The following is a 25,514-nucleotide window of genomic DNA, read 5'->3' on the forward strand; positions in this document are numbered from 1 at the left end:
GGTGCCTGGCCAGTCTGGGTGAGGGGCTGAGGGCTGTTTTCAGGCTGGTGGGTGACTGAAGCTCCCAACCTCTCCTTTTTTTCTTTTTTTTTTTTAATTCTGGGCCAACGCCTCTGCTGCTGAAAGCAGGTATCTGGTTTGTTTCGGTTCTATAATCGAAACACTGTATCATCTCCAGCTCTGAGATCCCCCAGCTCTGAGATCCCGGCCGCTGAAAGCTGGTTTCTGGGGTTTTGTTTAGCTTCTATATTTGTTACAATGTTTCAAACTGCCAGCTGAGAGGCCGGCAAGGCAGGCGGGGAATGTTGGAGTCCTCCTTCACTGAAGCAAGCAAGCCTCATGTTCGCTTCCAGCTGCCTGGCTGCCGGATGCCATCTTGGCTGGCAGTTAATTTGCATATCGCCCTGATTAGCCAATGGGAAGGGTTAGCGGTCATACGCTAATTACCATGTTTCTCTTTTATTAGATAGGATAGGAGTTCCTGGGTATGTATTACATTTTTTAAGGTAATATATTTTTATTGATTTTAGAGAGGAAGGGAGAAGGTGAGAGAAATAGAAACATCAGCGATAAGAGAGAATCATTGATCAGCTGCCTCCTGCATGCCTCCTACTGGGGATCGAGCCCACAACCTGGGCATGTACCCTGACCGGGAATCCAACCATGACCTCCTGGTTCATAGGTCTACGCTCAACCACTGGGCAACACCAGCCGGGCTAAAAACATACTTGCTAACTAAAGTCTAAAACAAATTCATGTAAATAATTTTTAAAATTATTTTACTGCCTTGCAGCTGTAGTAGAATCAGAAGTTGGTTGGAAGGGTCCTTTACAAATCTATTCAGCAGTCCCAAGGTGGGTCTGTCTTAAATTAGATGAAAATATATCCTATCCTACTTTCAAAATCTCTAATGAAAGAATCTTCTGATGAACGAGATAAAGGTTTTCCTTAAGCTTAGTGGTAGATTAATTGATTCTTTGTCATGGTGCTGATAGAGGGTTGTTGTCATATGCTATCAAGCACCTTGTAATGTATTATGAATTCTCAGTCACAGTTGATAATGTCATTCACAGCTTTTCCCACCATCCTGGCATTTATTACATCTCCACTTGGATATCCATTGGCTGGTGCTAGAAATTCTTCAGATGCTTGGTGTAAAATTGAGTAAGTTGATAGATATTTGATTTATGTCCTTTTTCTAATCTAAATTTTAATTTTTTTTTTAATTACACAAGTAATAAGTGTTTTCTGATTTTTAAAAATCAAATAGTAACATAAGTAAAAAGTGAAAATCGCATCCTTTTTTCCAGAGATAACTACTGGATACAACTTGGTCTGTTTATCTTTCCATACTTTCTATTAGCATACATATATGGAAACTCATCGGTAGGATTTTTGTTTTGCTTTCTAACCACAAATGCTGCTGTCATTGTTCTGTGTAGTTTTTTTTTTTTTAGAGATTTGTTCATGTTCATGCATGTGGTTTTACTTTATTCATTTAAGGGCTGTATGTAAAGGGTCTATCATAATTTATTTAGCCAAGTTTATTTTTTAAGTATTTCAATTATTTCCCTTTTTTGATATTATAAATATTACACTAACTATCCTTGTGTATATATACATTGTTCAATATGTATACAAGTTATGCTTTGGAATAGATTCTTAGAATTGGGGTGGCATATTGCAGTTTTAATATTGTATGTGCTCTATGTTGCTGTAAATTTCCCCAATTTGTATACACTGTGAGCATTCCTTGCCTCGTACTATTTCCAGTAATGGATATTATCAATTACTTTTCTTTTTTGTAAATGAATATGTGAAAAATGATACTGAATCTCTGTTGTTGCAATTTCTTGATTACCATTGAAGTTGAACATCTTCACATAATTTTATTGTCTCTATATTTTCTTTATTATTTAATACTCATAATCTTTTGAAAATTTTTCCTTTTTTTAAAATTAGTAGTTTATAATAGATAGTAATCTTTTATTTCATATGTTGCCTGTTTATGTCTTCGTCTTGCTCTTTGGCATGTTTAGGTTCTATTTTTAAGTTTAGCAATATTCTGGAAATATTTAGTTGTAAAGTAAATTAATTATTTAGGTTATAAAGACATCCATTACCTCAATTTCTGCTTTTTAATTAATAAATACAAAAATACATATATGTGTGTCTATGTATACTTACATATATACACACAAAAATATGCAACGATGTACACAAATAATTTTTTCTGTCAGGTGAACACTGTATTTTAAATATTTTCTTAGAGCAAACTCTGGTGGACTTACTCTGCTATAGGTACAAATTTTGGTATCTTTTGTTAGCTTTACTTCATGCAATTGCATATGGCTACTTTATCATTGTTAAAAGAATAATGTTGTACAGGCTCTATTGGTTAGAAATGAGGATGAAGAATTTCTAGTGTTTATCCTCTTTTTAATTTATTTTTATTTTTTTCTCTTAAGTAATTTTGCATGGTTGCTTTACAAAGATGGCCACATTAACAATAGAGAAGCCTATTGAATGGTAACTGGAAGGATTGAAACTTTTTTACATGATGTTTCATCAGTGTTCATATAAGAAAGGAATTGTAATATTTAACTTCTGCTTGCAAAAATTTGCTTTTAACTACATGTTACAGTCTTGTTACAATTTAAAGGGGTACAGTAACTTTTCTCCTGTAGTTTTAAATAAAATTTATTTTATTACATTTTTAGAACATGTTGTATATGGTCATCAGTTTATGAATCTGGCAGGTGACAATTTAACCAATGTCAGTCTATTTGAAGAGCACTGTGAAAATCTCCTTTGTGATTTAATAAGTTTGTCACTCAACAGGTATGACAAGGTAATGCTTTAAGAGTTCATTTGTATTTTTGATACTTAATGGCAAGTCAGTCCTTAATCTGTGTGATTTAAGATATAAGAATTTAATCTAAATTAAAAAATTATCTGGGAGTTGAATGGGAAAGAATAGGTTTTAAACATCTTTTTTAAAAGAGGCTGGAATTAGTTAAGCCTTTTCATCTTGTCAAAAATAAATAAATGAAAACAGGATGTTTATGATAATGACTGGAATTTAACTTCTGTTTACATAGCAGAGGCCAGTCCTTTAATGATCTAGTATATTGCTATCTATAAAATAAAAGACCTGTGGCCATAATGCCATAACGAACCATGACTGCCTCACCAGGAGGTGCATTAATGGGTCCTGCAGCGACTGTGGTGGGCGGGACTCCGGTGTCCTGCAGAGGCGGCGAGAGGGAGTCCAGAGTCCCGCAGCCCGGGGGGGTCTGGGTCTTGTGCGATTTTGCACGCTGGGCCTCTAGTTACATAATGAAAGAGATGAGTAATTAAAGTTAGTTGACAAGCTTAAAAGGTGGTTTTAGCCCTAGCCCCATGGTTGGCAAACCGGCTCTCGAGCCACATGCGGCTCTTTGGCCCCTTGAGCGTGGCTCTTCCTAAGCCTTAGGAGTACCCTAATTAAGTTAACAATGTACCTACCTATATAGTTTAAGTTTAAAAAATTTGGCTCTCAAAAGAAATTTCAATCATTGTACTGTTGATATTTGGCTTTGTTGACTAATGAGTTTGCCGACCACTGCCCTAGCCGATTTGGCTCAGTGGATAAAGCATCAGCCTGTGGACTGAAGGGTCCCTGGTTCGATTCCAGTCAAGGGCACATGCCTGGGTTGCAGGCTCAATCCCCAGTAAGGGGCATGCAGGAGGCAGCCAATCAATGATTCTCTCTCATCATTGGTGTTTCTATCTCCTTTCCCCTTCTCTGAAATCAATAAAAAAATAAAGAAAAAAAAGGTGGTTTTAGTTGACAAATTTTAAGGGTCGTTTTCATGAAAGTTCTGGCATCATGGTGGAAATCACTTGTTTTTACTAAATTGTATTTATATATAGTGTTTAATACAGACAGATTTAAAGGTGTTACAGTACACACTCATTTTCAAGTAATGGAAATTTATAGATTATCATCACTTATTTCCAATTACAAGCATAAACCTTCCTAATAGAAAATCAGGATTTATAATTTTTTAAAGTGTAGATTGTTTTATGTATTATCAATATCTCTTAAATTTAATCTATATGTTTATAATTAACAGGAATATGTTAATCAGATATGATATAGTAATATCTTAATGTATTATGTTAGAAATGTACTGTATATCCCACGTTCAAAGGCTGTTAAATTGCGTTGTTTACCCATATCTTCAGAAAAAAATCACTTCTGTCGTGATAAACAACCTGCATCCCTATTTATAATGGTCTGGCCCTCTAGCAACTTCAGCGTGAAATTATAGCTAATTTGCCTACAAACGTCAGGTGGTCATAATAATCTGGCCACTCAGTGTATATGTAATGTATGTGAAATAAGATATATATTATGAGTTTCAGAAGTTTAGCTATACTTAGAAGTATAGACAATATTCTCTGCATTTTATAGGGTCATTGAGGATATATTTGTTATAAAAATGGTAAAGTCCGGCTAATGTGGCTCAGGGTTGAGCATTGACCCATGCACCAAGAGGTCGCTGGTTCAATTCCCTGTTAGGGCACATTCCAGGGGTGCAGTCTTGATCCCCGTGGAGGCCATGCAAAACACAGCTGATCAATGTTTCTGTGTCATTGATGTTCCTATCTCTTTCCCTCTCCATTCCTCTCTCTAAAAATCAATTTAAAAAAATAGCAACAGCTTTAAAAAGAAAATGGTAAAATTGCTTAACTTTTATATAGCCCTAATAATTGTATTTATTCTGACTTGTCACTATTTTTAGTCTCAACAGTGAATCAAAAGTTATTTTCTAATGTTTTTACTACATTTCTTTTTATTGTGCCTGATGGATTAGATCAAAGTTAGGAAACCATGAAGCTGGGGTCAAATCTAACATACCCCCTGTTTTTGTAAACAAAATTTTCCTGGAACACAGCCTCATCCTTTTTTTATGAATTGTCAGTGGCTGATGCACAACAATGGCAGAATTGAGTAAATATGCAAAGACTATATCATGAATAAAACCTCAAATATTTGTTACCTAGCTTCTTATATACAGAATGTTTGCTGAACATTAGACTAGATAATTAAAGCAGAGGGTTTTTTAAGTTGAAAATAAAATTCTGTACTTTTGGTTTTACAATGGGGAATTTATAAAAGTTAATGAAATGGCACATTTTTTATAAAGAATTTTTTGTAGTTAAGCATAAATTTTAAGACATCTAAATCATTCTTTTAAAATATTTAGAAAAATGTGTGGCATGTAAAATTCTGTTCTAACTCATTTTGGTTATTTTCTACAGGTTAGGGCTTTTGAAGCATTAACGAGTGACCATTGCCCGTGCCCATGCATTAAAGAACTATGGGTTCTACTCATTCATCTTCTAGACCAAAGAAGTAAATGGTCTCTCTCAGAAGTAAGTTGTAAAATTGATGTATTAGTTATTGTTACTAATTATGTTAAATTTATGCAGTGGTTTTGGCCAAAATATCTTACAACATTCCTTCTTTATAAGACAACCACCACCACCAAACAGAGCATTAACTGAGTACTAAATACCTACTACATTTTTAACCCTAAATTGGTAATATGAAACATCTAAGAGAAGTGTAAAATATGGCTGTCTTATTTTCTTAAGGGGGTTTTGGGGGTTGTTGTTTTATCAAGAATCTGTTAGGCTAAAATACTTAGTAATTGTCTTCAGTAACTCAGGAAACATTTCAGTTAGGAAATGTGGCAGATTTAGATTTGGGAAGAAATAAAACAGGTTTCTGTTAATCAATTTTTCAGTATTATTTCATGGAGGGATGAAGAAAAGCACAAAGAGGAAGATAGGACATTTTCTTTCACCTCATTTTGAGCAAAGTCTTCATAATGGGGCTTTATTTAATTTCAAGTATTATCGATTAGGAGAAAAAGAGAAATATCCATAGGCAGAAGTAAGTATAAACAATTCATTGTGAAACGATACTTAAAATGGTTTATGTTATATGAATACTTTTAATATTTTATGGGTCTTTTAATTTTCCCAACTTTTCACAATTTGGGGTTTGGTTACTGCTATCTAATTTTAATAATGACTATTTTTGCAGATTTACAAGTACTTTATTTATTTATTTATTTATTTATTTATTGCTTTTTTAATCCTCACCTATGGTTATGCTTATTGATTTTGGAGAGAAGGGAAGGGGGAGAAAGAAAAGAGAGAAACATTGATGTGAGAGATAATGTCATTTGGTTGCCTTCTGTACGTGCCCAAACTGAGGATCGAACCCGCAACCTGTGTATATGTGCCCTGACTGGGAATCAAACCCGCAGTCTTTTGGTGTATGGGATTACGCTCCAACCAACTGAGCCACACCAGCCACTGAGCCACACCAGCCAGGGTCCATGTACTGTATTCTGAGTTATTTTAGCAGTAAATTTATTGAATTTAAGTAAAATAAATAAGTTTACTAAGTATAAATTTGTATTTTTACTTACTATTGTGTAAGAACATTTTTTTCATGGTATTTTGAATTGTCGGTACAGTTCAGCTTTCTACAAGACTTAAATATTAGAAAGTCTCAGCAACATTTTTCCCCTTTCATTATTTGCCAGGGTGTTTTATTTCAATGACATGGTAAAAATCAATTTTCTAATTTTCTGCAAAGCTTATCTTTATTATTTAAGAATTTTTTAGAATTGTTCTTATTTTATAAATTTCATACTTGAAAGTGTGAACCACACATAGTGTAAGCATGTTTATACTTGTTATTAGAAATTTTCTAGATTTTAAACAGAAAAGTAGACATAATTTAAAATCTTAATTGTAGAAGTTTGCATAGTAACATATATAACCTAAATGATTTGTATGCTCTTCATTTTATGTAGTAACCATATTTGTTTGTATTAAAATAATGTCTGAAGCTATTTTCTTTTTAAAATAGTACTAAAATTAAGTTATATTATTCTCAGATTTCAAGTCCATTTAACTTGAAAGTCAAAGTAGAACTTTATATTCTTGATAGTAAGACAGTTTTATCTTCCTGTTAAAAAAATACGTATAATCCACCATATGCTGGGTATCCTATATGAAGCATTTTAGTGTGTCAGTGAGCTTGTAGAAAGTAAGAAGTGCTGAGGCCAAATACTAAATATAGTCGGGAACTCAGGTCATTTGAACACTGAAGCTGCCTTATCAATTTAGAGGCAGTTGCTGAATTGTATAAACTTGAACATTAGCTTTCATACATTATAAGGTACAAGACAATAAATATCAGAGTTTACCCAAATCAGTACCCTACTAATATACCACTATTCTTAATTCTGGGTTCCCAAAAGAATGAACTAAAAACTCAACTAAATTTGTAAGGAAAATTGTCTGTCTTTAGCTGTGGTGTATTGCAGTTTAAAGTTATGTATTTATTATTGCAAGCCAGTGAGTTCATGATGCCTAATTGGTACTAAAAATTTCAAGCCAGTGACTTCTAAACCAGTGATAATGTCTAATAGCCATGGAGAAGGGGTGGATGCTTAAACTCGAAGCTTCTAACCTAACCTCCTCCAAAACATAGAACAGCAAGAACAAATAAAACTACACCAAAAAAAATATTGATAGCATAACTACAAGATAGGGATATTCAAAGCTGTCAATTACAAGTAAAAGCCACCAAAGCTCTACCACAAAACTTTCTAGCAAGCATCGGTAGTCAGAAAATTTGCTCAGAGGAGAGAAGAAGGGAGCTAACAGTAGTCATAAAAGTTGGTCTAAAACCATTGTCAGAATGTGAAAATACTGAAAAAGTTTCCTTATATATCAGAGAACTGGTTATAGGATAGAAACATAAGAGTGTGAGCATTACATGAGGAGGCAGTCTTTGAAGTTAGAGCTTCTGGAGAATACAAGTGAAAAAAGGATATGGCTCCCCCTTGCTGATTGAGTGGTGACAGTGACAGGAAGTAAAGCAGAAAATGTAGGGTCTTGTAAAACGAAAGAGAAACAAAAACACACAAAAACCCAAAACTAAAAAAAAAAAAATAACCGGAAACCCAATAAAGAATGTAATTTTGGTACATTGACAAAAGAGTGCTCCACTGAACTAGGAATCTTAAAATAGTCTAAATCTACAAAACGAACGGAAGGAAACGAAACACGTCTTTCTAAAGTTACTACAAGAAAATAGAATTGACATACTTTAGCCCATGATACCCTTTCTCCCAGAAATAACTATAAAGCAGAAGAAAATTGTAAGAGAACACTTCATACTGAATTAAATAGACAAGCATTTGGGTCTGTAAAAAACAAACAAACAAAAAAACACCTTGAATGATATATTCCATTGTTGAAATAAATAGACCAAAACCCAGGAATGAATGGAGTAAATTAAATGCAGGAGAGAAATGGAAATAAAAATCATTTAGAATTGACTAAATTATAAGGTCCCCAAGGAGAATAGACTCAACTGAAAATTTAATAAGGGGCATGTAAGAAAGGCAACCAGAGGAATAAAAACGAGATAAAGGAATATAAAGGGTTAGAGAGAAAATATTTGAAGCGGAAGATAGGCAAAGAATAACCATCTGTTTAAATGGAGTCCCTGAAGAAGAAAAAGCAATGGGACATAACTGACATTCAAAACAATGGGTGAATCTAAGAAAACATTTCAGAAATAAAGAACTAAATCCACATATTGAGAAAACCTACTATATAACTGGAAAGATTAACTCCAAATAATCCATGCTAAGACATATAGCCTGCTAAAACTCTGACTTCAGAGATAAAGAAAATGTCTTCAAGTCCTCTAGGAAATCTGCAAAACTTCCAGGCAAAAAAGACACAATAACTTAAAATTGCAAAATAATTTGACCTGCACTAGACTTCACAGAAATGACATTTAAAAACATGACAACTGTGGGACATGTAAAAAAAACTCAGAAAACCTTCCTCCTTAGGAGGACAGAGCCAGAGTCTGTGATCCAGAAAAGACCCTTCATCTGACCAAGCTGACACCCTGACCCCAGACTTTTATTCTCTAGAACTGAATGAATTAATATGACAACAGAACAAGCCTCATCTTAGAAGCAACATAGGTCCTACCTTTTACTCTGGAAATCATACGGACAACGATGAGATACTTTCTTAATAAAAAGCTCAGGACTAAGAAAAAGTGACCAAACCAAAAGGAAACAAAAATGTCCTAAACCAACAAAGGAGCAAGTTAAAAATTACTCTTTGCACTGACTATCTGACATGCAGTGGCTTTAGGGACCAATATGGATGTGGATTAGCCAAGAAAGAAAAACAGAAAAATCATTTGAAAGCTTCAGAAGGAACAGGAAAGTGTCTATGTTTTGCCTGCCTGGGAATTCAAGGTATCACAGAATGCTAACAGTAAGCTAAGGCTCATATAGGCCCATTCTTAGGAGGGCTCCAGACTGCTGAAAACAGATACTCCCTTTTTTCTATCTTATACAAGGATTTAAGACATTCACAGTGTGACAATACTAATTTATACAGTATATCAGTTTATTTTTAAAAAAATCATGTTTGTATATTTGTGTGTACACTAACATTCTTGCAGAACTATTTAATTCTCCCTACCTCCTGTCCCTACCCTATCCCTGGAATGAGGGCAGGGAAATACTGAATGGGATTTGAAGTTTTCTCACTAATAAAGGGACATTTTCTGCAACCAGACCAGTGTTTAATGGATTAATGTTCTAAGCAAATTATCCAAAGGGGTGAGGCAGTTCAGGGTTATTAAGTTATTTCAAATGTCTGGGTTGCTGCTTTGTGAAGGCAATAGGATGTTGCTTTTCAGGGACTCAGGATAAGAAGCAATTGGAGAAGCCTGGGAGAGGCTTAGGAATTTTGGGAAATTCACACATACCCCAAATTATGTGGGAACTCTAACAATGAAAATGAATTAATTTAGTCAGGGACATACTGTGTCCCAGAAAATATTCTAAACAGGTAGCTAATACTGGATGTATCTGTATTGAGTGTTTTCCTAAAAACCCAACCCTCATTATCCAGTAGATTTCAATTAGACTTCAATTCAATTTCCCAGAAAAGAAGGAAAGCTAATTATTCCTTGAGTGATATTGCTTATGTGCCAGAAAGCAGAATGGGTGTGAGGTTAAGTAAACTGTTCAAATAACAGTCAGAATATATAAAGGTGGGTTTCAAATGTATATTTATTTGATGCCACAGCCCATGTTTTTTTTCTGCCACATGATTATGTAAGGAAGTGTGTGTTTAAAAAGTTAGAAAAAGAAAATGAAGGAATAACTGAAATAATTTACTCTTCTTTTAGGGAAACAGACCTACATATATTTTACTGGTATGTGCACTCATATTCCCAAAAGTGCCATGAGTAGGTAGGGGACACCTGTGTAATATGATAGAGTTTTGGGCCTGTACACATTATATTTTAGCTGCCATGAATATGTGTATATGTATATATGTTGCCACCTTTAAGCATCACATACAGAATGCTGCAAAAATTTTCTGTAAAATTAAAACAAATGCAAAAAAAAAAGGCTCAAAAAAGTTGAGATATGGTCAACAACCTTATGCCTAATAATGTGAATATTTGAAGTGGACAAATACCTAGAAAAAAATCTTACTAAAATGCATCAAATGTTCAGTGGTAAATTAGGCACATTGTTTTATCATATAGTCATATATTGGAAAATTCTCTTGAACTCTGGTTGCCCCCATTAACTTGGCTGTAGCTCAGAAACATAATGTTGAGGAAAAGAAGCAAGTTACCAAAGAATAGAAACAGACCACTTAATAGACACTTCTCCAAAGAGGACATAACAGATGGCCAATAGACATATGAAAAGATGTTCAATATCACTAATCATCAGAGAAATGCAAAATAAAACCACATGATATATCACCTTACACCTATCATAATGGCTATAATCAATAAATCAACAAACAACAAGTGTTGGTGAGAATGTGGAGAAAAGGGAACCCTTGTGCACTGTTGGTGGTAATGCAGATTGGTGGGAAGCAGTGTGGAGTTACCTCAGAAAATTAAAAATGGAACTGCCTTTAGACCCAGCTATTCCACTTCAGGAAATATATCCAAAGAAACCTGAAACACTAATTTGAAAGAATATATGCACTCCTGTGTTTATTGCAGCGTTATTTACAATAGCCAAGATTTGGAAACAGCCCAAGTGCCCATGAGTAGATGAGTGGATAAAAAAGCTGTGGTATATTTATACAATGGAATACTATTCAACTATTAAAAAGAAGGAAGTCTTACCCTTTGATACAGCATGATGGACCTGGAGAGTATTATGCCAAATGAAATAAGCCAGTCAGAGAATGACAAATACATTTGACCTACATGTAGAATCTAATGAACAAAATAAACTAACAAAATAGAAACAGACTCAGGTACAGAGAATAGATTGACAGCTGTTGGAAGGAAACAAAGGTGAGGGGATTAAGCAAAAAAAACAACAAACTCAACACACAGACAACAGAATGGTGATTACCAGAGGGAGAAGAGAGTAAAGGGGGGATAAATGATGGAAGGAGACTTGACTTGGGGTGGTAAACACACAATATAATATACAGATGATGTATTATAGAATTGCACACCTGAAATCTAGATAACTTTATTAACCAATGTCACTCCAATGAATTCCATTTAAAAATAATAAAAGCATGCATTAAAAACACAAAACAACAGGGGAAACCAAAAATAACGTGATTTGGGCTTGTATACCTACTAGAGGCCCAATGCATGAAAATTCATGCAAGAGTAGGCCTTCCTTCCCCCCAGCCACCCAAGCTCCCAGTGGAGGCTGGCTGGAAGCAGGTATCTGGGATTTATTTAGCTTCTGTAATTGAAATTTTGTTGCCTTTTGTGGATGCCACAGCAGGTGGGAAGCTTGGCTTCCCCCATCGCCGGGGCAACCAAGCCTCCTGCTTGCTCCAGCTCCATGGCTGCCGGCCGCCATCTTGGTTGGGTTAATTTGCATATAGTCGCTCTGATTGGCTGGTGGGCGTGGCTTGGGCGCAGTGAAGGTACGGTCAATTAGCATCTTCCTCTTTTATTAGTGTAGATGTGGCAAAACTTACAAAAACGGAAATGATTTATTATAAAAGTCAGGATAATGGTTACCCAGGTTGGGAAAAGAAAAATACTATTTATGTTCTAATTCTTAACATGGGTATTTTTTTTATTCTTTGAGTTTTATATATTTTATATTCTCTTTTGCATGTATAGTTCATTATAAAAATGGAGGGACACACCCAAGTCAAAGGTTATTGGATCAATATTTATTTTAATTGAGTCATATTACCTCTGTTTCTATAGCCGTTTTGGAACTGGTTGAATAAACTACTTAAAACACTTTTTGAAACGTCAAGTGAGCAAAGAAGACCTGTGCCTGCTATCCAGTCCAGGGATCCACTGGGTTTTAGTTGGTGGATTATTACTCATGTAGCATCACTTTACCAATTTGATCGCCACGGAGCACCAGATGAAATGGTAAGATTTTTATTTTTTTTTTAATTTTCTTGTATGATCACTTAATACATATTTTTGGTAGACAAATTAGAAAGTAGGTGAACAGAAACAACAGCAAAACCAGGTCATTAGCCTGTAGTGATAAATTCAGTTTCTGAATCTAGAAGCTGTAGACCTTTCTGTAAACATCTTGAAAAAGCATCATCTTTATATTTTTATTGTTTAAGAAAGCAATTTGTAGAAGAGTTGGGATCTAGTTCTGGTTCTGCTACCAAGTGGTTATGTGACCTTCAGTGAATTATTTAAAACTTCCTGGGCCTTTGTTTCCTCATCCAGAGATCATGGGAATGGATTTTTGAAAGATCCCCTCTATTTCTAAAATCTTTAAGATTACCAGAAGGAAAGCATATTTCTCCAGACCTACCTGTGAGATTTTTTTAAATTCAGATTTCTGGACCTCAAATCTGGTGGTCCTGACATGTTTCTTGTTGGACTTGACAGATTTTCTTCTTTTTGGAATATCGAACAGAGTCAGCTGAGAAATCTTCATGGAATCTGAGGAGCAATTAGTGTTGACATTGTGTAAGAGAAATGGAAAGGGCCTCAAGAAGTTCTCTAGATGATCCCCCTAGTAAACAGCTTGTTAAGGCGATCTCAAGATAAAGTAGAGTCAGAAAGTGCTCTGGGAAGTTCAACACAGCTTGGTATCAGTGCATTTAAGAATTCTACCATACATTGAACAAGGTCAATAGAATGAACTTCTCAGAGAAGGATTGTATGTCCTTTGTTTCTATACCTGAGTCTTTACCATGCTGATACACAGTAAATACTCAATATATGTTAACAATTACCATTACTATAGTATCACTTTTATATTTTTGTGGAGTAATAATGTTTCACATCTTTTAATTATTAGAATATTAGAACAACATTAAAGAACTCAAAGATTTACCTATAATTCTAAGGTCTTTACTTAGCTTTTTCATTTCAATATGGACTGTGAAATCATTTGGTGTGGCCCTGCCAAGGCATTAGGGGTAAGTTAATTAAATGTTTGACCAAATATAGCAGGCTAATTTTTAAGTTGATAATTTTGTATGTTCCGAGAATGATGTTATAAATATCCAAATGACTCTTGGCAGAAAAGTGGTTCCCCATCCCTGCACTAAAGAGTTATCTAGTGTGAGAGGATGATATGAAGTAATAATGGTTAGTCATATGTTCTGCAGCAAAGAAATACCTCTGGTTTTGTGTTAAACATAGAGTTGCTTTCATTTTTAAATGTGGACTGCGGTGCCCTGAAGATCAATGTGAAATCCTTTACATTTTAAATAGGTTTCAATACAGTTAATTTTTTTTTAAAGTTACTGTAAATGGACTTCCGCTATATGTGGATTAAATCACAAAACTTGCCAAGTGCTTAATATAGGCCTATAAGGAAATTTGGTATCTCACTTCTCATACTAGAGGCTTTCAGTTTTCTTGTATTTCTGTTTCATGCTTTTCTTTCAACCTAGATGAGAGTATGCTATCCTCTTACAATCCTATCATCTGTTTTAAAAGGAAAAAGAATTTACAGAGAAAAATTACCTTTGAGCATTGTAAGCTTCAGTTTGACAGAGCTATCTCTTGCCCATAACATAGTATAGTCGGTCAGTCCAGCTGATGCTTGTCTCTGAAACATCTTAAATGATGAGCAGATAAAAGGTGTGAAATGTAACTTTAAAATGAGTTATACCAGGTTACCTAGTTCACTGGAAGTGGAGGGTGGGGGCTCTTTTACATTTCTGGTTCATGGACATACCATCTCTGCCGAAGCTCAGGTTGGTGTTTAGGTTTTTTGTTTGTTTGTTTTTGTTTTGTTGTTGTTGTTTTTTAAATCTTTATTCAGATTATTACAGTTGTTCCTCTTTTTTCCCCCCATAGCTCCTCTCCACCCGGTTCCTACCCCACCCTCTGCCCTTATCCCCCCACCCCCACTGTCCTCATTCTTAGGTGTACGATTTTTGTCTAGTCTCTTCCCGCACCCCCACACCCCTTTCCCCCTGAGAATTGTCAGTCCACTCCCTTTCTATGCCCCTGATTCTATTATATTCACCAGTTTATTCTGTTCATCAGATTTTTTATTCACTTGATTTTTAGATTCACTTGTTGATAGATATGTATTTGTTGTTCATAATTTGTATCTTTACCTTTTTCTTCTTCTTCCTCTTCTTAAAGGATACCTTTCAGCATTTCATATAATACTGGTTTGGTGGTGATGAACTCCTTTAGCTTTTCCTTATCTGTGAAGCTCTTTATCTGACCTTCAATTCTGAATGATAGCTTTGCTGGATAAAGTAATCTTGGTTGTAGGTTCTTGCTATTCATCACTTTGAATATTTCTTGCCACTCCCTTCTGGCCTGCAAAGTTTCTGTTGAGAAATCAGCTGACAGTCGTATGGGTACTCCCTTATAGGTAACTGACTTTTTTTCTCTTGCTGCTTTTAAGATTCTCTCTTTGTCTTTTGCTCTTGGCATTTTAATTATGATGTGTCTTGGTGTGGTCCTCTTTGGATTCCTTTTGTTTGGGGTTCTCTGCACTTCCTGGACTTGGAAGTCTATTTCTTTCACCAGGTAGGGGAAGTTTTCTGTCATTATTTCTTCAAATAACTTTTCTCTTCTTTTCTTTTTTTAAAATATATTTTATTGATATTTAACAGAGAGGAAGGGAGAGGGATAGAGAGTTAGAAGTGTCCTTTATGGATCTGAGGAGTTGTAATCTGGATGGTCCCACTCTGACCACTGGGTACACTGGCTCTTGGATCTCTAAGGAGGTGCTAATTTAGCCTCTGCCTGAGGCTACCCAGCAGGAGCTATGGAGAGATCTGCAGATTCCTCTTCTTTGTTTGGGGTTTGGAGGTGCCCAGATGAGGCCCAGCTGTGAAGCAATGCAAGCTGCTGTGGGGCCTTGGGCCTTCTTTTGGATGTTCTGGGTCTCTCTGACCCAGCTGCAGTTTGTTAGGTAATTTTCAGATTGCAAAGGGCCAGGCCATTCATATGCAAAAGCCTCTGCCCACAGCTTGGGTGGGGCGGGGTCTCAGGTAATCAACAGGGCGGAGCAAACAGCTATGGCTGATCCTCAGTCCTCCCCTAAGAGGTCCCGGGTCTCAGTGTCCCGCGGTAATCGCTGCAAGCACCTCTGAGAGAAAGTTGCCCTCGAGTTCCACCCAATGCCAGACAGTCCAGTTTCTCCTCATGTGAGTCTGGGTCCTCAGAGACTCTCCGGAACTGGAGTCAGGGCTGTCAGGAGCTTGTGTCTCCCTCCCGATTGAAAAAGACAACTGCGTCCTCAGTTTCCAGCCCTTTCCTCGCGCACATCCGTACCTCTGCACTTTACTTCCGCACCTCCTCTGAGTCTCAGTGTGCTTTTCTCTTTCCTTCTAGTTGTAGAATTTCCACTCAGCCAGCCTTCCTGTGTTTCTGGATGATGTCCATTTTGTCTTTTAGTTGTATTTTTGAAGTGGTTGTGCGAGGCAGCAATTTCATGTGTTTACCTATGCCGCCATCTTGGTTTCTCCTGGTGTTTAGTTTTGATAGTGGGCTAAGAAATGTAAAACACAATCCCAAATCCATGACTCCCTACTTTTGTTTTTTCCTCAGTGGAGTTAGTATACAGAAAGAAAAAAAAAATGCCGTCGCTGTTGAAAGAAATACCAGTATTTTGAGACATTCTCTTACTCAGATTTGATTTTGGCATGATACAGTCACCATTCTTTCCTCTGAGTTATGGCTTATTTTTTCAGAATGTAACCACAATATTGATCCATAGAGTTGAAATTCTTTGGACAACAATTACACTCCTTTATAATTCATGTGATTCAAATGCCTTGATAGAACAGAATAATTGAAATATACTCATTCACACTCAAATTACAAAGCAAAAACATCAACCCTATCATGTTCCTGCCTATTTGGGACTAGTGGTACTGTTTTCTTAGTACAGAATGATAGAAAAGTAAATTGCTCAGAGCTGAGGGAAGGCTTGTTAAAAAAAGAAAATCAGTTGCTGATAATTTGGTATAATGGAAGGAACACTGGCTGTGGGGCCAGACCAACTTGGATTTGACTCGTACATATATGATCTTTCTGAGACTTGTGTTATCTTTGAAATGGGTAAGATTTTTCTGAGGAAGTAATAATGTAAAGACCCTAACACCATATATGTGTAGTATTGAAAGAACAAAAGGGTCTCCTTTTTGAGAAAGTTTTAGGGTCAACTACTAAGCTTTAGGGGACAGTCCTTAAGGCTGATCTCGTTCCTGACACCAACTGCAAGCTCAGGAATTCCCAAAACTACATCATTTACTTGGACTTACATAACTTACTGAATGCTATTATACTCACAGCTATAGTTTGTTACAGAGAAAGGATTTAAATTAAAATTAGCCAAGGGTACATAATGCAGAGATCAAGGAAGTACGAAATGTGGAGTTTCTGTTTTCCTCTCCCCCTGGAATCAAGACATGTTAGTCTCCTGGCATCAGTGTTGCAGTGTACACACTGACTGAGTGTCAATGGACTTAGTATCCTGTGAGAGGTCTGCAGGCTTTTCTTTTGGAAACATTTAGTCACTTTCAGTTTCTAGCCATTGTGAAATATTTTGACTCTGAGAAAGTTCTTTTTGGCTTTCTTCCTTACTTTGGGGAATCTTTTAGATAGTTGATGTTTCTAGTAAATGACCATTACCTAAATAAGAGATAGTACTATGTAAATTTTTTCTTTATTTTCTGTGTAAATTTTTTAGTTACTTGTTTACTGGAGTAGACTGTCTTCAGGTTGTTATGCATAAAATGAAGGAAAAAGTCTCTGGTGAGTAAAGTACCAGAAGGAAGGAACAACACTCAGGGAATAAAAACTCCAAAAAAAAATTAAATAAATAAAAGCTTTTTTTTTTTTTTCTGTTAGATTACATCTGACAGCAAAAATTAAGTATTTGTTAAAACATTTATAATTTTATAAATGAAACAACTTACAAGGACTATATTGGATTGGGATAGTTGTAAATTTTTCTACTGAGTCTCAACCAACTGTGCCCAAGTAATTTTAGACATTCAGGAAGTTGTAGTGAGGTCTTATGTTGGATAGAATGTTTGTACTTCACGCTTAACTTGCTATATCATAATTTTAATTTATAATTATGAGCAGTAATTTTGATACAATAATATTTTCTTCCTTCCTAGAGACAAATGGAATCAAATTGGAATTTTGTAGAAGAACTGCTGAAAAGGTCCATCAATGTTCAGGTATGCACTCACTTAAAGTGAGACAATTTGTGGGCTTTGCCAAATTTTTTTGTTACAGAATTTATTTGTAAGAACCAAGCAAACTTAACTTATTTATGATTTAAATAACATACTTAGTTTATTTACTAATAACCTGTGATAGAAATCATAAATCTTTATCAATGAAGTATCAACAGATAATAGTTCCTATTAGTGACTATCCTTTGAAGGTTTTTTAGTTTTAACACTGAGTTGCCAGTTAAAGGACAAAGATAATTATCCTAGTTGGTGACTTTGAGAAAATGTATTGAAAAAAAAGTAGTAGATGCTTCAGAACTCGAAGCCGTTCCTCGACTGTATAATACCAAGTCTAGGAGACATGATGAGGGAGATAGTCAGTGACATTGGAAATTCAGCTCTGTTCTCATCACAGCAGGAAGGGGACTTGCCTTGCTGAGCAATTTGTCTTACAGGCCTGAATCATACTCTAGCTGATAAGGTCCTAGTTTTTGAGCCTTCATTTCATACCTTATCATTTTTCTTTCTGCAGAGCTGTTAATGTAGTGCTTCATGGCCCACAGGTTAGATTTGACCTCCTTTTAAAATAGTTTTAAATGTGCTGTTCATCACATCTTTAAACATATTGTATTGTAGTTCTATACAGTTTTGTCACATAATTTATGTAAGAGTTTAAGGAAAATTTTTAGTAAATAATTTTTTAAATTTGGGAAATACTTTTCTGTTAAAAATAAAGATTGTTAAAACTTGAAGAATAAAAAGGAAATGTGGTAGTAAAAGATTGCTATATACATAGCACTCACACAACACACAGACATATGCACACACATTTATTTTATAGCCATATCTTTGAGAATCATTTTAATAGCTTGACATTTTCTTTTCCCTGTTATCTCTTAAGTCTTAATATTTTTAGGTGAAACATGTTAAGTGCATTTAGTTATAAATTTTCTAAGTATGAGCTAAGATTTCTAGTTTAGAAATCCAGAGACCTTTACATACTGCAGTTATATCAGAAACAAAAGAGCTATTATCCCAATTATTGTAAAAGTTTTTGTTTATATTTATTTTTTCTATGTCATTTTAATTGGCTTTATTCGTTGTTTTTAAGAATATACTGACTTAGTAACTCAAAGTTTTTTGCGTGTATTTTTTACTTCAAGAATACAGGGAATCACTGAAAATGGTCATTGTTATTTACAAAAGCTGTTAATCCAATCTTAATGCCTTAGCATAGCTTAGGAACCTCATAAGCTTACTTTCAGCTCTAACAGCATTCCTTAAAAGGCTGTATAGGTTCATATGGATAAAGATCCATATACCTGTACTGGTCAGGGACAGCAGGAGAATTTATCATCATTTCTTTTCCATAGAAAAGTTCTTTCTCCTGCTGCACTTCCTAAAAGTTAAAATATATGTACTCTGCCAATCCTCTGGTTTTTAAACGAGCAATTCTTAGCCTGGCCGAGGTGGCTCAGTGATTGAGCATTGACCTATGAACCAGGTCACGGTTCCATTCCAGATCAGGGCACATGCTGGGGTTGCAGGCTCAATCCCCAGAGGGTTGTGGAGGAGGCATCCGATCAAAGATTATCTCTCATCATTTATGTTTCTCTCTCCCTCTCCCTTCCTCTGTGAAATCAATTAAAAAAAAATTTTTTTTAAAGAGCAATTCTTATATTCTTATAAAGAATTTGACCTAGCCTGGCTGATGTGGCTCAGTGGCTGAGCATCAACCCATAAACCAAGTGGTAAGGGATTTGATTCCCTGTCAGGGCACATGCCCAAGCTGCAGGTTTGATCCCCAGTAGGGGGCGTGCAGGAGGCAGTCGATCAATGTTTCTCTCTCATCAATGTTTCCCTTCTTCTCCCTTCCTCTCTCTCTAAAAATCAATAAAAACATTTTTTAAAAAGAATTTGACCTAGTACTTAAGTATGATCTTAGGATTTGTATACATCTTAATTATTAAATCATTTTTGTTACCTCTTTCTGGTTTGGGTTTCTTTTCCAATCTCTGAGTTTCCTACACCATTCAATCATGAAACAGCTATTGTAATCTATAATAATAAAAGGGTAATATGCTAATTAGACCAGACGTCCTTCTAGCCATCCTTCCGGATGAAGCTGGGGCCAGAGAGAAGCTGCCCAGGTCCCAGGTGCCTGCTGGCCGCCAGAGGGAAGCACAGGTCCCAGGTGCCGGAGCAAAGCTGGTGCCGGCAGCCAGGGGAAGGAAGGCCTACTCTTACACGAATTTTCGTGCATTGGACCTCTAGTTTTTAAGTAATTGAGTTAAAAGTCAAATTGAGTTATATAATTTTCATTAAACTGAATATATTAATAGTCTCTAAAGCATTTTTAGACATATACCTTGCTGACTTAGACTTTCTGGTCTAAAGATAAAAGTGGGTATGATTTGGTGATATGTATTCATATTCTTTTTAGAAGCAGGTTACTTAATGCAATATCATGTGATGATAATATGTTGCTATAGTCCATTTACTTCTTCACAATTTAAGTTTATTTTTTAGGATGGTATACTAGAAGAGCAATTACGAATGTATCTTCACTGTTGTTTGACACTTTGTGATTTCTGGGAGCCAAACATTACAATTGTCACCATTCTATGGGAATATTATAGTAAGAACCTGGTAAGTAAACTATGAATTTGTACCAGGAATTTGAAGAATTTGTTCATGATATTTGAGGAATATTTTTATGGCTTAATTGTGAATAGTTATAGATTTTTCTTAAAAAGTTAATTTTTCAAAGTAGATTAGAATAGCTCAAGAATAACTTTATCTTTCACAAACATTATCTAGAGCATTGTCCTAAGGGAACAGAGCATTTGGTGTCTCTTCTCTTAAGAGTGACAGTAAGCAAAGTAGCTGAAATTATACCAGAAAGATGTTTTTTTTTAAATCCTTATTTATAAGTATTTTTTAATGACTGGATTGCTTGCAACACATTGAACAATTAACGCTGTCCTGACTAAGATGCAGTCTTGACATTTGAGTAACCTATATGCTATTTGTACTGATATATTGTGGACAAAATTGATAATACCATAGAACTCCAGAAAAGGGAGTATCTGATCCAGTGTATGGACCTTTGGAAGACTTTATGAAGTCATAATTTTAAACTTGGCCTAGGGAATGAGGGGCATTTTCCAAATATGGAAGTAAAAGTGCATCCAGGCAAAAAGAAAATACGAACAAATGTATAGAGACATGAAAAAAAATACCTGTTTATACCAGGTTTAAGAGTTCTGAATGCTGGGTCTGAGATGACTGTGGAGAGAGACAGGAAATAAGGACATTAGAGAGAAGGTAGTCAGGGGCTAGAGTATGAAGATAACATCCAGTTGAATTGTGATTTTTTTTGGGAGATAGAGAGCAAGAATGTGGCATACTAAGTATGTGTTTGAGAGTTTTTCTGAAAAATGGTGTGAATGAATTGGGTGCAGATAAGTTAGTAGTCCAGTGTAGTAGTGTACACAAATAATGCAGTAAGAGACCTAAAATGCAGATAATTGATTTAGAAAGGAGATGATAAATTTTGAAGATAAAAAATTTGAAAGATAGACTTAGAAGATTTAGTTACCTGTAATGTGTGGAGAGAAGGTTTGGAATGTTTGGTTTTCTGTGTAAATAAATAGTGAACCCCTCACTCAAGACAGAAAATGGAAATGGAATATTTACAAGTAAATTACAACTTTGGGTTGTGCATAATGGAGCTTAATTAAAAATGAGAAAAAAACAAACCTTTCTCTGAAGCATGATGAATGAATGAATCTAGTTCTGAGGCAGAATGTGTAAAAGGTGAGTCTAGGTTAGTATTTTGTCATAACTGAAAGGGAAAGGTATCAAAGTAAACTGGAGTCATGTCAAAAGTACACAGGAGCCAGCTTGAAGGTGCTCTCATTGCCCAACGCTGGGTAAATTTGGGCGTAAGAAAGAAATATAACTGCTATGGATTAAAACATCAAATATGTTTAAACCCTTGAGTTTATGATGCTTTAAAACATTCTGGAGAAGAAGAAAAAAAACCCTCATTCTGAATACTGTAAATAAAGGAAAGTCCAATACATATATATATCCTATCTAATAAAAGACAAACATGCAAATTGACCATACCTTCACTACACCCCAAGCCACGCCCCACCAGCCAATCGGCGACTATATGCAAATTAACCCAACCAAGATGGCGGCCGGCAGTCACAGAGCTGGAGCAAGCAGGAGGCTTGGTTGCCCCTGTGATGGAGGAAGCCAAGCTTCCCGCCTTCCCTGGCCTCTGCTGAAGAAGTGGCTGGGGGCCTGGGTCGCTGGGAGCAGGGCGGGAACTAAGCAGCCGCAAGTGGGGCGCCGGGCCCCTGGGAGCAGGAACTAAGCAGACAGGAGAGGGGTGCCAGGCCACTGGGAGCAGGAACTAAGCAGCCGGAAGAGGGGCGCCGGGCCGCTGGGTGCAGGGCGGGAACTTCCCGGGGTGGGCGTCAGGCAGCTGGGAGCGGGCCGGGAACTTCTGTGGCAGAAGTTCCTGCCCCGTAGCTGCTTGCTCATTCACTTACTCGCTCATTCATTCACTCATTCACACTTACTCATTATTCACTCAGCAAACCCTCTCAGGTCCCTGGCACCAGGCCAGGCACTGAAGGTGAAGCAGGATAAGACCCAGCTATGTCCTCAAGATGTTAGTAATTCAGTAGGGCGAAGCAGGCACACGAACGAGGCAGTTGTATGCACAGATGCACTGTGCTGGGTTTGGTGAGGGCTGTAACTAATGCCGACTTTGTTCTCTTGATAAAATGGGGCCTCGGGAGCCAGGCCACCCCAAGCCGGTAGGCCTGTGCCTAGGCCCGGAGCAGCTGGGGTCCCTGAACATGACAGAGGGTGCAGGTCGGGCTGAGGGGTCTGGCCCCACCCCTTACCCCCTCACCCCCGTGCACGCATTTCGTGTGCCGGGCTAGTAGTGTGTGTATACACACACACACACACATATTTTTAAATATATTTTTATTGATTTCATAGAGGAAGGGAGAAGGATAGAGAGATAGAAACATCAATAATGAGAGAGAATCATTGATTGGCTGCCTCCTGCACACCCCCCACTGGGGATTGAACCATGCCCTTGACTGGAATCGAACCCCAGGACCCTTCATTCTGCAGGCCGACACTGTATCCACTGAGCCAAACCAGCCAGAGCTAAACTATATTTTAAAGTAACCAAATTCCTGATGAGCTAATTCAGAAAGAGTGATAGAATTAATAAATCACTATTTTTTTCATCTGATGAAATAGAGCATCTGGGCATTGGTCATCAATGACTGCTGAAACTGTTAATTAAAGGGCTGGTGGGGATCACTAAAGTGGACAGATCAGGCTGACAGTATGCTCAGTCTTAGCATCAACAAGAATAGTCAGAACTTATGTGCCTTTTTACTAACTGCAATAGGAAGTACCCACTATTACCAGTGAAAGATTCTTAAAAATTTCTACGTGATCTTATCAGTCTTCTAGAAACAGCCACTGATTCACGGAAAAGATAGGGGATAAAAAAATACATTAAATGACACTAGGGAGATACAAGTGGCTAAACTTAGAATATAGGAAATTCTACACAGTAAATGATCGGATATAAAAATAAATTGACCAAAGATTGGGAAACTTACAGAATAAAAGAGCTTTACATCAACCAAATGCAATGTGTGGATCCTGTTTGAATCCTCACTTGGACAAACCAACTGTTAAAGACATTTGGGGGGATAATCCAGGAATTTGAATATCCCTTCATATTCTGTGCTTTCATGGAATTTTTATTTTTGGGGAATATGTGGTAATGGCTGTGTAATTTTTTGTAATTAACATGAGTCAGACGTTTACTGAGCTAATTGGGATTTGCAGCTTTCCATTTTGATTTACTCAGAATTAATATTTGTTTTCTTTTTTGGCTTTTAGAGTAGTTCTTTCAGTATTTCTTGGCTTCCTTTGAAAGGCCTTACAAATATTATTAAGTCACCCTTGTCTATGCTAGAAATGGTGAAAACCTGCTGTTGTGATAAACAAGATTACGACCTTTGTAAATCCAGAAGTAGTTACACCATCTTCCTTTGCATTTTGGCAAAAGTCGTTAAGAAAGCCATGAAGAACAATAGTCCTCATCCTTGGAAACAAGTCAAAGGAAGGTGTGTACCATATTTTTCTTTATCATGTTCACTTCTATCTTTGGAGAAGTGTTACTGTTTGTATTTTTTAAGTTAACTTTTGCTTAGAGGTCTTTATGGTTCATACACTTAAAATGTATTTCTTAATGTAGCACAGCAAAATACGGAGCTCTTTGAACCTGCCAATGTTTTATAGTAAGGAACAAGATAATATCTATAACTCGTGGAGGATTTTACTTTCTTATTTATCTCATCAGTCCTAAAAATTGAAATTTCATATACTAAATGCGTTGAGCATCTACCCCCAGGTGGTCAGTGCACATCATAACAACCGGTCATTCCACTGTTCAGTCGATTTGCATACTAGGGTTTCATATAGATAGATAATTCTCAGAACGTTATTGCTAAAAGGAAACATTGGAATCCATTCAATAACAAGTTTCTTTTTTATGAAACTAGAGGCCTCGTGCACTGGTAGGGTCCAGCCGTCCCACCTGAAGGGGGTCCATCGGGGGCAGGCAGGCTGGGGCGAGGGGCCACGGGTGGTTTGCTGACCGGCCCTGCCCTCGGTTGGGGTGAGAGGGCCAGCCAGGGTGAGGAGCCGTGGGCATTCCGGTCATTCTGCTGTTTGGTCAATTTGCATATTACCATTTTATTATATAGGAATAGGATATTGTATACCAAGCACTATAGTTGGTATGATGGAAGTTTTAAAGTTAATTAAACAGATCTTTACTTTCAGGAATTTTATTAGTTCTATTATTTACAAACTAGAAGCCCAGTGCATGAAATTCGTGCACTAGTAGGGTCCCTAGCGGCTGCTGGCTGCAGCTGGGTAATCCCTCCCTTCCCCTGGCTGGCCCTGCCTCCTGGTCAAACTCTCGGACAACTCCCAGTCGAGGGGATAATTTGCATGCTACACTTTTATTATATAAGATAAACATTTAACTACTCTTGAACATAATCATTTCTATCTTTACTAATTATAGGAGCTATAAAACTTAACAGTTTGTAAGTAAGATTCAACATGAATGATTTTCATTTCTAATCCCTTAATAGTTGAAAGAAAAGCCTAGCAGCTGTTAAAATTATATTAAGTAGTATTGACAAGAGATTTTTAAATGGCTAGTCTTAGACATTTTAACAGGAACAGTTTCTCTTTGTCAGTAGGTAAAAATAATTGTTCCAGCACTTTGAATTATCTTAAGGTATCCTATATAATAAAGAGCTAATATGCAAATGGTCATCACGCCATAATGGCTCAGACACTCAACACGGGAGAGAGGAATGGAGACCAGCCAGGCACAAATGAGCCTGCGAGAGAGGAATGGGTACCAGCCAGGCACAAATGAGCTCGTGAGAGAGGAATGGGGACCAGCCAGGCACAAATGAACTCACGAGAGAGGAATGGGGACCAGCCAGGCTGTGGCCCAGGAGAGGGACAAGCCTCATGCCCTCACAAGATGGCTGCCTATGACCAGGCCAACAGGGGTGGTTAGTGAGGGACGACCAAACGACTGAACAGGTTTCATAGGGCAACCAGGCCTGCAGGGGGGGTTAGTGAGGGACGACCAAACGACTGAACAG

At 36.7% G+C, this 25,514-nt stretch overlaps 1 protein-coding gene across 6 annotated transcripts in view; it reads left to right on the forward strand.

Annotated features, from left to right (window-relative positions):
• The window catches only part of MMS22L (MMS22-like, DNA repair protein), a 110,278-nt gene that overhangs the window by 11,293 nt on the left and 73,471 nt on the right, over positions 1 to 25,514 (forward strand). For 3 of the 6 annotated variants that reach the window (XM_005871468.2, XM_014543927.1, XM_014543929.1), the window contains exons 7-13: positions 1,074 to 1,164; positions 2,721 to 2,851; positions 5,311 to 5,424; positions 12,335 to 12,508; positions 17,710 to 17,772; positions 20,299 to 20,418; positions 23,722 to 23,948. In XM_005871468.2, the coding sequence (XP_005871530.1) occupies positions 1,074 to 1,164; positions 2,721 to 2,851; positions 5,311 to 5,424; positions 12,335 to 12,508; positions 17,710 to 17,772; positions 20,299 to 20,418; positions 23,722 to 23,948 (920 nt within the window). Of the gene's footprint in view, positions 1 to 475; positions 507 to 1,073; positions 1,165 to 2,240; positions 2,302 to 2,720; positions 2,852 to 5,310; positions 5,425 to 12,334; positions 12,509 to 17,709; positions 17,773 to 20,298; positions 20,419 to 23,721; positions 23,949 to 25,514 lie in introns of those variants that run through there. The other 3 variants (XM_014543928.1, XM_014543931.1, XM_014543926.1) reach the window with 3 other exon arrangements.

Source organism: Myotis brandtii, unplaced genomic scaffold (assembly GCF_000412655.1).
Source record: "Myotis brandtii unplaced genomic scaffold, ASM41265v1 scaffold343, whole genome shotgun sequence".
NCBI classification, from domain to species: domain Eukaryota; kingdom Metazoa; phylum Chordata; class Mammalia; order Chiroptera; family Vespertilionidae; genus Myotis; species Myotis brandtii.